Source organism: Zophobas morio, unplaced genomic scaffold, assembly GCF_036711695.1.
Source record: "Zophobas morio isolate AGI-343-1 ecotype UQ-CSIRO unplaced genomic scaffold, CSIRO_AGI_Zmor_V1 ptg000027l, whole genome shotgun sequence".
In the NCBI taxonomy this organism is placed as follows: domain Eukaryota; kingdom Metazoa; phylum Arthropoda; class Insecta; order Coleoptera; family Tenebrionidae; genus Zophobas; species Zophobas morio.
Genome location: NW_026972132.1, coordinates 1804418 through 1818638, shown reverse-complemented (window position 1 = coordinate 1818638; position 14221 = coordinate 1804418). Strand labels below are relative to the sequence as shown.

Below are 14221 nucleotides of genomic sequence, written 5' to 3'. Positions count from 1 at the left end.
TTTCGCATTTCTAGAATTTCCAGAGCTTCTAGGATCTCTAAAACCTCTAGAAGCTTTAGAATCTCTAGAATTGCCGGAAACGTTAAACTCTAGACTTGAACTTAAAATTTTATATTTCTTGAAATTTTTAGAATCTTTAGAATCTTTTACATCAACAGAATCTCTAGAATATTTAGAATCTCTAGAATTTCTTAAATTTCTAGAATTTTTCGAATCTTTAGAACCACTAGAGTTTGCAGAATTTTCAGCATTTTTATAATGTTCAGAACCTTTGGAATTTCTAGAATCTTAAAATCTCTAGAATTGATGGAACCTTTTTGGATTTCTTGGAAATTTTAGGATATGTAGAATTTGTGGAATCTTAGGAATCTTTATAATCTCTAGAATTTCCTGAATCTCCAGTCTCTAGAAATGTTGGAACCGATAGACTCTAAAACTTTACTATCCTTGGAATTTTTAGAATTTTTGGAATTTCTATAACTTCTTGAATCACTAGAATCTCTACAATATTTAGAATCTCCAGAATCTTTAGTACCTCTACAATTTCTAAAACGTCTAGAATTTCTAGAATTTTTAGAAACTCCAGAAGCTTTAACTCAGATCTACAGAGTCAGCAGAATTTTCATAATATCTAGAATCTCTAGAACCTCTAGAAACTTTAAAATTTCTAGAATTTTTCGGATTTCTAAAATTCCTAATTACTAGACCTGGATTTCTTGGAGTCTTTAGAACCACTAAAATCTCCAGAAGCTTTAGCATCTCCAGAATCCTTAGAAACTCTAGAATCTTTAGAAACCACAATTTAGGGAACCTCTAAAATGTCTAAAACCTGTAGAATCTTTAGAATTTCACAAATTTCTGAAACCTTCAAACATCTAGAATTTCTACAATTTCTGGAATTTTTAGAATTTCTACAATTTTTCAAATTCCTCGAATCTTTAGAATCTCTAGAATTTTTGGAATTTCTAGAATTTCTTTAATCTTAAAAACCTCCTGAATCCTTAGAACCTCTAGGATCTTTAGAATACAGGATTTTTTTGGATCTCCACAATTTCCAGAAGTTTTAAAGTCTCTAAAACCTTAAAATCTTCAAAATTTCTAGACCCTTTGAAACATGTAGAATCTCTGGAATTTTTGGAATTTCTAGAATTCTTCGAATGTTTAGAATCTCCAGAAGCTTTAGCGTTTCCAGAATTTGCAGAACATCTACAATATCTAAAACCTCTAGAACCTCTAGAATTAAAAAAATCTCTGGAATTGCTAGAGTCTAAGACGATGTATATTTTGAAATGTTTAGAATTTTTAACATCTCCAGAATCTCTAGAATCTTTAGAATGTCTGAAATGTTTTCAATTTCTAGAATTTCCAGAACCTCTAGAATTTCTAGAAACTCTAGAATCTTTAGAATTGCCGGAACTGCTATGGATTTCTCTAAACTTTTAGGATCTGTAGAATTTCCATAATCTCTTGAATCTCGAAAACTTGCAGACTTTCTAGAATCTTTATGATCTCTAGAATTCTTGGAATTTATAGAATTTCTTGAATCTTTAGAATCTGAATCCTTAGAACCTCTAAAATCTTTAGAAATCAGAATCGTTTGAATCTCAACAACTTCCAGCTCCCCTAAAATTTCTAAAGTCTCTAGAATCTTTCGAATCTCCAACGTTTTTAGAACCCTAAAAATATGTAGAATTTCTAGAATCTCTGGAATTTTTGGAATTTTTGGAATTTCTACAATTCCGTAAATCTCTATAACCTACAGAAACTTTAGCATTTCTAGAATTTCCGGAGCTTCTAGGATCTGTAAAACCTCTAGAACCTCTAGATTCTTTAGAATCTCTAGAATTACTGGAAACGTTAAACTCTAAAATTTGAACTTAAAATTTTGTATTTGTTGAAATTTTTAGAATCTTTAGAATTTCCTGAATCTCCATTCTCTAGAAATGCTGGAACCGATAGACTCTAAAACTTTAGATTTCTTGGAATTTCTATATCTTCTCGAATCATTAGAATCTCTACAACATTAGAATTCGGAGTCTTTATTCGAACCACTAACATCGCTAGAAGCTTTAGCATTTCCAGAATCCTTAGAACCTCTAGAATCTTTAGAAACCACAATTTCGTGAACCCCCAAAATGTCTAAAATCTGTAGAATATTTAGAATTTCAAAAATTTCTGGAACCTTTAAAACATCTAGAATTTGTAAAATTTCTGGAATTTTTAGAATTTCTAGAATTTTTCGAATTCCTCAAATCTTTAGAATCTCTAGAATTTTTTGAATTTCTAGAATTTCTTTAATCTTTAAATTCTTCTGAATCCTTAGAACCTCTAGAATCTTTAGAATCCAGGATCGTTTGCATCTCCACAATTTCCAGAAGTTCTAGAATGTTTAAAACCTTTAGAATCTTCAAAATTTCAAGACCCTTTGAAACATGTAGAATCTCTGGAATTTTTTGAATTTCTAGAATTCCTCGAATGTTTAGAATCTCCAGAAGCTTTAGCATTTCTAGAATTAATAACATATACTATGCTAATATATCTAAAACCCCTAGAACCTCTAGAACCTCTCGAATTTTTAGAATCTCTGGAATTTCGGGACTCTAAGACGATGTATATTTTTCGAATCTTTAGAACCTGTAGAGTTTGGAGAATTTTCAGCATCTTTACATTGTTCAAAACCTCCAGAAGTTCTAGAATCTTTAGAATCTCTAGAATTAATGGAACCGCTTTGGATTCTCTAAATCTTAGGAATCTTTAGAATCTCTAGAATTTTCTGAATCCGCAGTCTCTAGAAATGCTGGAACCGATAGACTCTAAAACTTTAGATTTCTTGGAGTTTTTAGAATTTTTGGAATTTCTATAACTTTTCGAATCATTAGAATCTCTACAACATTTAGAATCTCCAGAATCTTGAGTACCTCTACAATTTCTAAATTGTTTAAAATTCCTAGAATTTTTAGAATCTCCAGAGTTGCTGGAACTGGTAAACTCTAAATCCTTGAATTTTTTGGAATTTTTAGAATCTCCAGAACCTTTAGCTCAGATCTACAGTCACCAGAATTTTCATAATATCTAGAATCTCTGGAACCTCTAGAAACTTTAAAATTTCTAGAATTTTTCGGATTTCTAAAATTTATCGAATCATTAAAATATACAATCCCTAGAATTACTAGACCTGGATTTCTTGGAGTCTTTAGAACCACTAAAATCGCTAGAAGCTTTAGCATCTCCAGAATCCTTAGAACCTCTAGAATCTTTAGAAACGACAATTTCCGGAACCTCTAAAATATCTAAAATTTAAAATTTCAAAAATTTCTGGAACCTTTAAAACATCTAGAATTTCTAGAATTCTTCGAACTCCTCGAATCTTTAAAATCTCCTGAATCCTTAGAACCTCTAGAATCTATAGAATCCAGGATCTTTTGCATCTCTACAATTTCCAGAAGTTCTAGAATGTCTAAAAACTTTAGAATCTTTAAAATTTCTAGACCCTTTGAAACTTGTAGTATCACTGGAATTTTTGGGATTTCTAGAATTTCTCGAATGTTTAGAATCTCCAGAAGCTTTAGCGTTTCCAGAATTTCCAGTACTTCTAGAATATCTAAAACCTCTAGAATCTCTAGAATTTTTAGAATCTCTGGAATTGCTGGAATCGCTAGACTCTAAGACGATGTATATTTTGAAGTCCTTAGAATCTTTAACACCTCCAGAGTCTTTAGAATCTTTACAATCTCTCGAATTTTTCGAAATCTTTATAAACTCTCAAATCTGCAGGATTTTCAGCATTTCCACTATGTCCAGAAACTCTAGAATTTCTAGAAACTCTAGAATCTCTAAAATTGGTTTTAGAGAACTTTTAGGATCTGTAGAATTTCCATAATATCTTGAATCTCGAAAGCCTGTAGAATTTGTAGAATCTTTAAATCTCTAGAATTTGAAGAATAGAAGAAATTGGTTGCTTTACAACCAATTTCAGAAATCTTTGGAATCTTTGAAACCTCTAGAATCTTTAGAACCTTGAATTAAGGTAAGGTAAGTAAAACTCTCTAGATAAATGGAGTAATGTCACTTCTGAGATGATTTTGAGGTGACGTCACTGTGTTGTTGGTGGGGCTATCTTCTTCGTTACAAATTCCAATAAAACATATTTTCAATTTTTTACTACTTCTATTATCTTCGTAGAAATTAATACAAAAATACTGACAGTGATCCTACCGACCTAATCTACAGATTGAGCAATTATAAATAGTGGCGTGCCCTAGTCTAATTGACATAAATATCACAACTTGTCTCTACAACGAAACAGTACCAAGTCCTTGTCTAAAGTTAACTCATCCACTAACCTCTCTAGGCCATCGAAATAAATTATCCGCACACAAGGCGTAAACATCACAATTAAAAATAAATATGTACAAAAGTCCTGCAGTCTCACGCTTCCTCGTCATCGGGGCACAGCTCTTGGTTCAGCGGAGTCACGAGACTAGAAAAGTACACCTCGAGCTCCTTGGCCGTCATGCTCGCCCTCTTCTCGGGCTTGTAGCTGGACAGCTTCTTCTCGATGTTGAGCACGAGGTCGTCCTCGATCCACCGCGTGTTATAGGACCGGTCGGTCTTCGACGTGAGGAACTTGTAGACGGAGGCGGCGAGGAACGCCGCCCCCATCACGAAGAAGAAGTAGGTGATGGCCTGCTCGACGCCGGGCAGGGTGTTGAGGTAGAGGCGGAAACGCGCGGCAAGCATGTCCGGCAAGCTGTAGAGTCTCTGCAAACAAAATCGTATTTAATAATAATAATAAAAATGACTGTGATTATACGTACGATTTCGGTCCACAGCAAGGGCAAGATCATTTTGTTGAATCGCTCCGCGTTGGCGATGGTTTTGATGCTCCCCAGAGCCATGTTGATTTGGTAGCGGACGGCAAGGTCAACTGGCAAGCCTGACGTCTGCAAAAAGCGTGCCCGGTTTAAGCACAATCAAGAAGAAAGTGTATTTTTGTGTTTTAGATACTTCCTCGACGCGTTTAACGAGGAGTTCGTTATGCAATATAGCAGAGTTCGATTATTAGATTACTCGGTACACACAATAGTGAAAGATAAGAAAGTTTCGTGGATTCGTGTTTACAGTGTAACTTGAGACCATTTGATTTTTTTTATACATTTTTGATTAAATTATTTTTAATTGGCGCGAAGTGACATAATAAAGATGGAATTGTTGACAAGTTTGGGAGTTTGTCGTAGTTCTTGTTCATCCCAAGCTTTTTATATTTTTTTGACAGGTTGTGTAAAAATCAACGTTGGCTGTGAATTTTAGCGCAGGCGGCCAATCCAAGGCAAGTAAAACTTGATAGTCGGAATTTTTCTCCTAATGTCACTTTTGACACCATTTTTGACATTTTCATTGAATTATTTTTATTTGGCACAAAGTGACATAAGTAATTTAATTTTAGAATCTCCAGAATCTTTAAGTAACATCGACAGAATCACCAGAATCTTCGTAATTTCTAGAATCTCTAAAATCTCTAGAACCTCTAGAAACTTTAAAATTTATAGAATTTTCCGGGTATTTAAAAAATTTTCGAAGCGTTAAAATTTCTAATCCCTAGAATTACGGGAACCGCTAGGCTTAGATTTCCTGGGATCTTTAGAACCATTAGAATCTCCAGAATCTTTATCAACATCTCGAGAATCTCCTAGAACCTCTAGAATCTCTAAAACAACTAGAATCTCTAGAATTTTTAGAATTTATATTTAGAATTTCGATAATCGTTAAACTCTAAAATTTTGGATTTCTTGGAATCTTTAGAATCTTCAACATCTTCAGAATCTTCAAAAGTTCAAGAATCTCTTGAGTTTTTGGAATTTATAGAATTTCTCGAATCTTTAGCATCTGAATCCTCAATTCAGAATTTTTTGCATCTCCACAATTTCCAGATCCTCTAAAATGTCTAAAACCCCTAGAATCTTTAGAATCTCTTGAACTTAAAATTTTGTATTTCTTGAAATTTTTAGAATCTTTTACATCTCCAGAATCTCTAGAATTTTTTAAGTTTCTAAATTTTTTCGAATCTTTAAAATATCTAATCCCTAGAATTACTAAACCTGGATTTCTTGGAGTCTTCATTAGAATCACTAAAATGGCCAGAAGCTTTAACATCTCCAGAATCCTTAGAACCTCTAGAATCTTTAGAAACCACAATTTTGGAACCTCTAAAATGTCTAAAATATCTAGAATGTCTAAAATTTCCGGAAGTTTTAGATTTTCTAGAATTCTTCGAATTGCTTGAATCTTTAAAATCTCCTAAATCCTTAGAACCTCTAGAATCAATTTCCAGAACTTCGAGAATGTCTAAAACTTTTAGAATCTTCAAAATTTCTAGACCCTTTGAAACATGTAGAATCTCTGGAATTTTTGGAATATCTAGAAGCTTTAGCGTTTCTAGAATTTTCATAGCTTCTACAATATCTAAAACCTCTAGAGTTTTTAGAATTTCTGGAATTTGCTGGAATCGCTAGACTCTAAGATGTATATTTTGAAATTTTTGGAATCTTTAAGATCTCCAGAAGCACTAGGATCTTTACAATCTCTAGAATTTTAGGAATTTATAGAATTTCTCGAATCTTTAGAATCGCTGATCTCTAGAAATGATAGAATCGATAGATTCTAAAACTTCCAATTTTTTGGTATTTTTAGAAATTTCGGGATTTCTAGAATCTTTAGAATCTCTAGAACAATTACAATCTCCACAATCTCTAGAACATAACATCTACAGAATCACCAGAATCTTCGTCATTTCTAGAATCTCTAAAATCTCTAGAACCTCTAGAAACTTTAAAATTTATAGAATTTCTCGGATTTTTTAAAGCTTTTCGAAGCATTAGAATCTCTAATCCCTAGAATTACTGGACTTGCTAGACTTGGATTTCTTGGAATCTTTAGAACCATTAGAATCTCCAGAATCTTTATCAACATTTTGAGAATCTCCCAGAACCCCTAGAATCTCTAGAATTTTTAGAATATTTAGAATTTCGGTAACCGCTAAACGCTAAAATTTTGGATTTCTTGGAATCTTTAGAATCTTCAACATCTTCAGAATCTCCAAAATTTCAAGAATCTCTTGAATTTTCAGAGTTTCTTGAATTTTTGGAATGTCGAGAATTTTTCGAATCGTTAGAATCTGAATCCTTAGAGCCTCTAAAATCTTTAGAATTCAGAATCTTTTCCATCTCCACAATTTCCAGATCCCGTAAAATGTCTAAAACCTCTAGAATATTTAGGATCTCCAACATTTTTAGAACCCTTGAAACATGCAGAATTTCTAGAATTTCTGGAATTTTTGGAATTTATAGAATTCCTTGAATCTTTATAATCTACAGAATCTTAAGCATTTCTAGAATTTCCAGAGCTTCTAGAACGTTTAGAATCTTTAGAATCTCTAGAATCTCTAGAATTGCTGGAAACGTTAAACTCTAAAACTTGAACTTAAAATTTTGTTTTTCTTGAAATTTTTAGAATCTTTAGAATCTTTTACATCTCCAGAATGTCTAGAATCTTTGGAATCTCTAGAATTTTTCGAATCTTTAGAGCATCTAGAATTGATCCGCTTTGGATTTCTTGGAAATTTTAGGATATGTAGAATATCTAGAATTTCCTGTATCTCCAGTCTCTAGAAATACTGGAACCAATAGACTTTAAGACTTTAGATTTCTTGGGATTCTTAGAATTTTTGAAATTTCTATAACTCTACAATATTTAGAATCTCCAGAATCGTTAGTACCTCTACAATTTCTAAAATGGTTAGAATTCCTAGAATTTTTAAGTAACATCTACAGAATCACCACAATCTTCATAACTTCTAGAATCTCTAAAATCTCTAGAGAAACTCCAAAATTGATAGAATTTCTCGGATTCTTTAAAAGTTTCCAGAACATTTTTTTTCCATCAACATCTCGAGAATCTCCCAGGACCTCTAGAATCTCTAAAACAACTAGAATATCTAGAATTGTTAGAATTTCGGTAACCGCTAAACTCTAAAATTTTGGATTTCTTGGAATCTTCAGAATCTTCAACATTTTCAGAATCTCCAAAATTTCAAGAATCTCTTGAATATTCAGTCTCTAGAATTTTTGGAATTTCGGGAATTTCTAGAATCTTTAGAATTCAGAATCTTTTCCATCTCCACAATTTCCAGATCCCTTAAAATGTCTAAAACCTCTAGAATATTTAGGATCTCCAACATTTTTAGAACCCTTGAAACATGCAGAATTTCTAGAATTTCTGGAATTTTTGGAATTTATAGAATTCCTCGAATCTTTATAATCTACAGAATCTTTAGCATTTCTAGAATTTCCAGAGCTTCTAGAACGTTTAGAATCTTTAGAATCTCTATAATCTCTAGAATTGCTGGAAACGTTAAACTCTAAAACTTGAACTTAAAATTTTGTTTTTCTTGAAATTTTTAGAATCTTTAGAATCTTTTACATCTCCAGAATGTCTAGAATCTTTGGAATCTCTAGAATTTTTCGAATCTTTAGAGCATCTAGAATTGATCCGCTTTGGATTTCTTGGAAATTTTAGGATATGTAGAATATCTAGAATTTCCTGTATCTCCAGTCTCTAGAAATACTGGAACCAATAGACTTTAAGACTTTAGATTTCTTGGGATTCTTAGAATTTTTGAAATTTCTATAACTCTACAATATTTAGAATCTCCAGAATCTTTAGTACCTCTACAATTTCTAAAATGTCTAGAATTCCTAGAACTTTTAGAATCTCTAGAATTGCTGGAACTGCTAAACTCTAAACTTTAACTCAGATCTACAGAGTCATCACAATTTCCATAATGTTTAGAATCGCTAGAACCTCTAGCAACTTTAAAATTTCTAGAATTTTTCGGATTTCTAAAATTTATCGAATCTTTAAAATATCTAATCCCTAGAATTACTAAACCTGGAGATGTTCTAGAATGTCTAAAACCTTTAGAATCTCCAACATTTCTAGACCCCTTAAAACATGTAAAATCTCTGGAATTTATGGAATATCTAGAAGCTTTAGCGTTTCCAGAATTTTCAGAGCTTCTAGAATATCTAAAACCTATAGAACCTCTACAACCTCTACAATTTTTAGAATCTCTGGAATCGCTGGAATCGCTAGACTCTAAAACGATGTATATTTTGAAATCTCCAGAATCTGTAGAATTTTTTAAATTTCTAGAATTTTTTAAATTTCTAGAATTTTTCTAATCTTTAGAACCTCTCGAATATGCAGGATTTTCAGCATTTCCACTATGTCCAGAACCTCTAGAATTTCTAGAAACTCTAGAATCTCTAAAATTGCTAGAACTGCTATGGATTTCTCTTAACTTTGAGGATCTGTAAAATTTCTCGAATCTTCAGAATCTCGATTTTGCAATTAGGCTCCGCCCCTCGGTTTGACAACGAATGGAAAATTCATCACAATTGAGCTTGGGATGGATATGGATGAAGCTTAATTTTTGGTTTATTTTTTTCCTAATACACATAGTATTCTTTGTACAAAACGATACTCAAAAACATGTTTTTTATTTCTTGTAGAGAAATAAGGAGTTTGCAATTAATCTTCGCCCTCTTGGCTCACGACAAACAAAGAAATCATCAGAATTGAGATAGGGCGGGTGGGCGGGGCTTATATTTTGTGTTTAGGACAGGTTGGCCAACTCAAGGTAAGTAAAAGTCTCTAGATAGAATAATGTAGAGACTAATGTCACTTCTGAGATGATTTTGAGGTGACGTCACTGTGCTGTTGGTGGGGCTATCTTCTTCGTTACAAATTCCAATAAAACATATTTTCAATTTTACTACTTCTATTATCTTCGTAAAAATTAATACAAAAATACTGACAGTGATCCTACCGACCTAATCTACAGATTGAGCAATTATAAATAGTGGCGTGCCCTAGTCTAATTGACATAAATATCACAACTTGTCTCTACAACGAAACAGTACCAAGTCCTTGTCTAAAGTTAACTCATCCACTAACCTCTCTAGGCCATCGAAATAAATTATCCACACACAAGGCGTAAACATCACAATTAAAAATAAATATATACAAAAGTCCTGCAGTCTCACGCTTCCTCGTCATCGGGGCACAGCTCTTGGTTCAGCGGAGTCACGAGACTAGAAAAGTACACCTCGAGCTCCTTGGCCGTCATGCTCGCCCTCTTCTCGGGCTTGTAGCTGGACAGCTTCTTCTCGATGTTGAGCACGAGGTCGTCCTCGATCCACCGCGTGTTGTACGAACGGTCGGTCTTCGACGTGAGGAACTTGTAGACGGAGGTGGCGAGGAACGCCGCCCCCATCACGAAGAAGAAGTAGGTGATGGCCTGCTCGACGCCGGGCAGGGTGTTGAGGTAGAGGCGGAAGCGCGCGGCAAGCATGTCCGGCAAGCTGTAGAGTCTCTGCAAACAAAATCGTATTTAATAATAATAATAATAATGACTGGATTATACGTACGATTTCGGTCCACAGCAAGGGCAAGATCATTTCGTTGAATCGCTCCGCGTTGGCGATGGTTTTGATGCTCCCCAGAGCCATGTTGATTTGGTAGCGGACGGCAAGGTCAACTGGCAAGCCTGACGTCTGCAAAAAGCATGCCCGGTTTAAGCGCAATCAAGAAGAAAGTGTATTTTTGTGTTTTAGATACTTTCTCGACGCGTTTAACGAGGAGTTCGTTATGCAATATAGCAGAGTTCGATTATCAGATTACTCGGTACACACAATAGTGAAAGATAAGAAAGTTTCGTGGATTCGTGTTTACAGTGTAACTTGAGACCATTTGATTTTTTTTATACATTTTTGATTAAATTATTTTTAATTGGCACGAAGTGACATAATAAAGATGGAATTGTTGACAAGTTTGGGAGATTGTCGTAGTTCTTGTTCATCCCAAGCTTTTTATATTTTTTTGACAGGTTGTGTAAAAATCAACGTTGGCTGTGAATTTTAGCGCAGGCGGCCAATCCAAGGTAAGTAAAACTTGATAGCCGGAATTTTTCTCGTAATGTCACTTTTGACACCATTTTTGACATTTTCATTGAATTATTTTTATTTGGCACAAAGTGACATAAGTAATTTAATTTTAGAATCTCCAGAATCTTTAACTAATATCTGCAGAATCACCAGAATCTTCGTAATTTCTAGAATCTCTAAAATCTCTAGAACCTCTAGAAACTTTAAAATTTATAGAATTTTCCGGACATTTAAAAAATTTTCGAAGCGTTAAAATTTCTAATCCCTAGAATTACGGGAACCGCTAGGCTTAGATTTCCTGGGATCTTTAGAACCATTAGAATCTCCAGAATCTTTATCAACATCTCGAGAATCTCCTAGAACCTCTAGAATCTCTAAAACAACTAGAATCTCTAGAATTTTTAGAATATATATTTAGAATTTCGATAATCGTTAAACTCTAAAATTTTGGATTTCTTGGAATCTTTAGAATCTTCAACATCTTCAGAATCTTCAAAAGTTCAAGAATCTCTTGAGTTTTTGGAATTTATAGAATTTCTCGAATCTTTAGCATCTGAATCCTCTAAAATCCTTAAAATTCAGAATTTTTTGCATCTCCACAATTTCCAGATCCTCTAAAATGTCTAAAACCCCTAGAATCTTTAGTATCTCTTGAACTTAAAATTTTGTATTTCTTGAAATTTTTAGAATCTTTTACATCTCCAGAATCTCTAGAATTTTTTAAGTTTCTAAATTTTTTCGAATCTTTAAAATATCTAATCCCTATAATTACTAAACTTGGATTTCTTGGAGTCTTCATTAGAATCACTAAAATGGCCAGAAGTTTTAGCATCTCCAGAATCCTTAGAACCTCTAGAATCTTTAGAAACCACAATTTTGGAACCTCTAAAATGTCTAAAATATCTAGAATGTCTAAAATTTCCGGAAGTTTTAGATTTTCTAGAATTCTTCGAATTGCTTGAATCTTTAAAATCGCCTAAATCCTTAGAACCTCTAGAATCAATTTCCAGAACTTCTAGAATGTCTAAAACTTTTAGAATCTTCAAAATTTCTAGACCCTTTGAAACATGTAGAATCTCTGGAATTTTTGGAATATCTAGAAGCTTTAGCGTTTCTAGAATTTTCATAGCTTCTACAATATCTAAAACCTCTAGAGTTTTTAGAATTTCTGGAATTTGCTGGAATCGCTAGACTCTAAATAAGACGATGTATATTTTGAAATTTTTGGAATCTTTAAGATCTCCAGAAGCTCTAGGATCTTTACAATCTCTAGAATTTTAGGAATTTATAGAATTTCTCGAATCTTCAGAATCGCTGATCTCTAGAAATGATAGAATCGATAGATTCTAAAACTTCCAATTTTTTGGTATTTTTAGAAATTTCGGGATTTCTGGAATCTTTAGAATCTCTAGAACATTTACAATCTCCACAATCTCTAGAACATAACATCTACAGAATCACCAGAATCTTCGTCATTTCTAGAATCTCTAAAATCTCTAGAACCTCTAGAAACTTTAAAATTTATAGAATTTCTCGGATTTTTTAAAGCTTTTCGAAGCATTAGAATCTCTAATCCCTAGAATTACTGGACTTGCTAGACTTGGATTTCTTGGAATCTTTAGAACCATTAGAATCTCCAGAATCTTTATCAACATTTTGAGAATCTCCCAGAACCCCTAGAATCTCTAGAATTTTTAGAATATTTAGAATTTCGGTAACCACTAAACGCTAAAATTTTGGATTTCTTGGAATCTTTAGAATCTTCAACATCTTCAGAATCTCCAAAATTTCACGAATCTCTTGAATTTTCAGTCTCTAGAATTTTTGGAACTTCGAGAATTTTTCGAATCGGTAGAATCTGAATCCTTAGAACCTCTAAAACCTTTAGAATTCAGAATCTTTTGCATCTCTACAGTTTATAAAACCTCTAGAATCTTTAGGATCTCTAACATTTTTAGAACCCTTAAAGCATGCAGAATTTCTGGAATTTTTGGAATTTCTAGAATTCCTTGAATCGTTATAATCTATAGAATATTTAGCATTCCTAGAATTTTCAGAGCTAGGATCTCTAGAACCTCTAGAATCGTTAGAATTTCTAGAATTGCTGGAAACATTAAACTCTAAAACTTGAATTTAGAATTTTGTATTTTTTGAAATTTTTAGAATCTTTAGAATCTTTTACATCTCCAGAATCTCTAGAATCTTTGGAATCTCTAGAATTTTTCGAATGTTTAGAACCTCTAGGGTTTGCAGAATTTTCAGCATCTTTATAATGTTCAGAACCTTTAGAATTTATAGAATCTTTATAATCTACTATCTAGAATCTCTAGAACCTCTAGAAACTTTAAAATTTCTAATCCCTAGAATTACTGGACCTAGATGTCTTGGAGTCTTTAGAACCACTAAAATCACCAGAAGCTTTAGCATCTCCAGAATTCTTAGAACCTCTAGAACTTTAGAAATCACAATTTCCGGAACCTCTAAAATGTTTATAACCTGTAGTATCTTTAGAATTTCAAAAATTTCTGGAACCTTTAAAACATTTAGAGTTTCTAAAATTTTCTAGAATTCTTCGAATTAATCGAATCTTTAAAATCTCCTGAATCCTTAGAACCTCTAGAATCTTCAGAATCCAGGATTTTTAGCATCTCCACAATTTTCAGAAGTTCTAGAATGTCTAAAACGTTTAGAGTATTTAAAATTTCTAGACTCTTTGAAACCTGTAGTATCACTGGAATTTTTGGAATTTCTAGAATTCCTCGAATGTTTAGAATCTCCAGAAGCTTTAGCGTTTCCAGAATTTCCAGAACCTCTAGAACTTCTAGAATTTTTAGAATCTATGGAATTGCTAGAATCGCTAGACTCTAAGATGATGTATATTTTGAAATCTTTAGACTCTTTAACACCTCCAGAATTTTTAGAATCTTTAGAATCTCTAGAAATTTTCGAATCTTTAGAACCTCTCAAATCTGCAGGATTTTTAGCATCTCCACTATGTCCAGAACCTCTAGAATTTCTAGAAACTCTAGAATCTCTAAAATCGCTGGATTTCTCGGAACTTTTAGGATCTGTAGAATTTCCATAATCTCTTGAATCTCGAAAACCTGTAGAATTTGTAGAATCTTTAAATCTCTAGAATTTTTGGAGACTTTACAACCAATTTCAGAAATCTTTGAAACCTTTAGAATCTTTAGAACCTTGAATTAAGGTAAGGTAAG

General features: G+C 33.0%; 2 protein-coding genes across 2 annotated transcripts in view; both read right to left on the bottom strand.

Annotated features, from left to right (window-relative positions):
- Positions 1 to 4171: 4171 nt before the first annotated feature.
- Positions 4172 to 5005, bottom strand: LOC135136840 (uncharacterized). The gene is made up of 2 exons (XM_064066269.1): positions 4818 to 5005; positions 4172 to 4761 (listed from the first exon to the last, which is right to left on the bottom strand). The coding sequence occupies exons 1-2, from the start codon at positions 4896 to 4898 to the stop codon at positions 4429 to 4431; spliced, it is 414 nt and encodes a 137-aa protein (XP_063922339.1). The 5' UTR covers positions 4899 to 5005; the 3' UTR covers positions 4172 to 4428.
- Positions 5006 to 9820: 4815 nt separating this feature from the next.
- LOC135136825 (scavenger receptor class B member 1-like) overlaps positions 9821 to 14221 on the bottom strand; it is a 91214-nt gene continuing 86813 nt past the window's right edge. Inside the window, exons 6-7 of the mRNA XM_064066248.1 lie at positions 10488 to 10613; positions 9821 to 10432 (exon numbers count right to left, since the gene is read on the bottom strand). Of these exons, the coding sequence (XP_063922318.1) occupies positions 10100 to 10432; positions 10488 to 10613 (459 nt within the window). The 3' untranslated portion in view covers positions 9821 to 10099. The remainder of the gene's footprint in view (positions 10433 to 10487; positions 10614 to 14221) is intronic.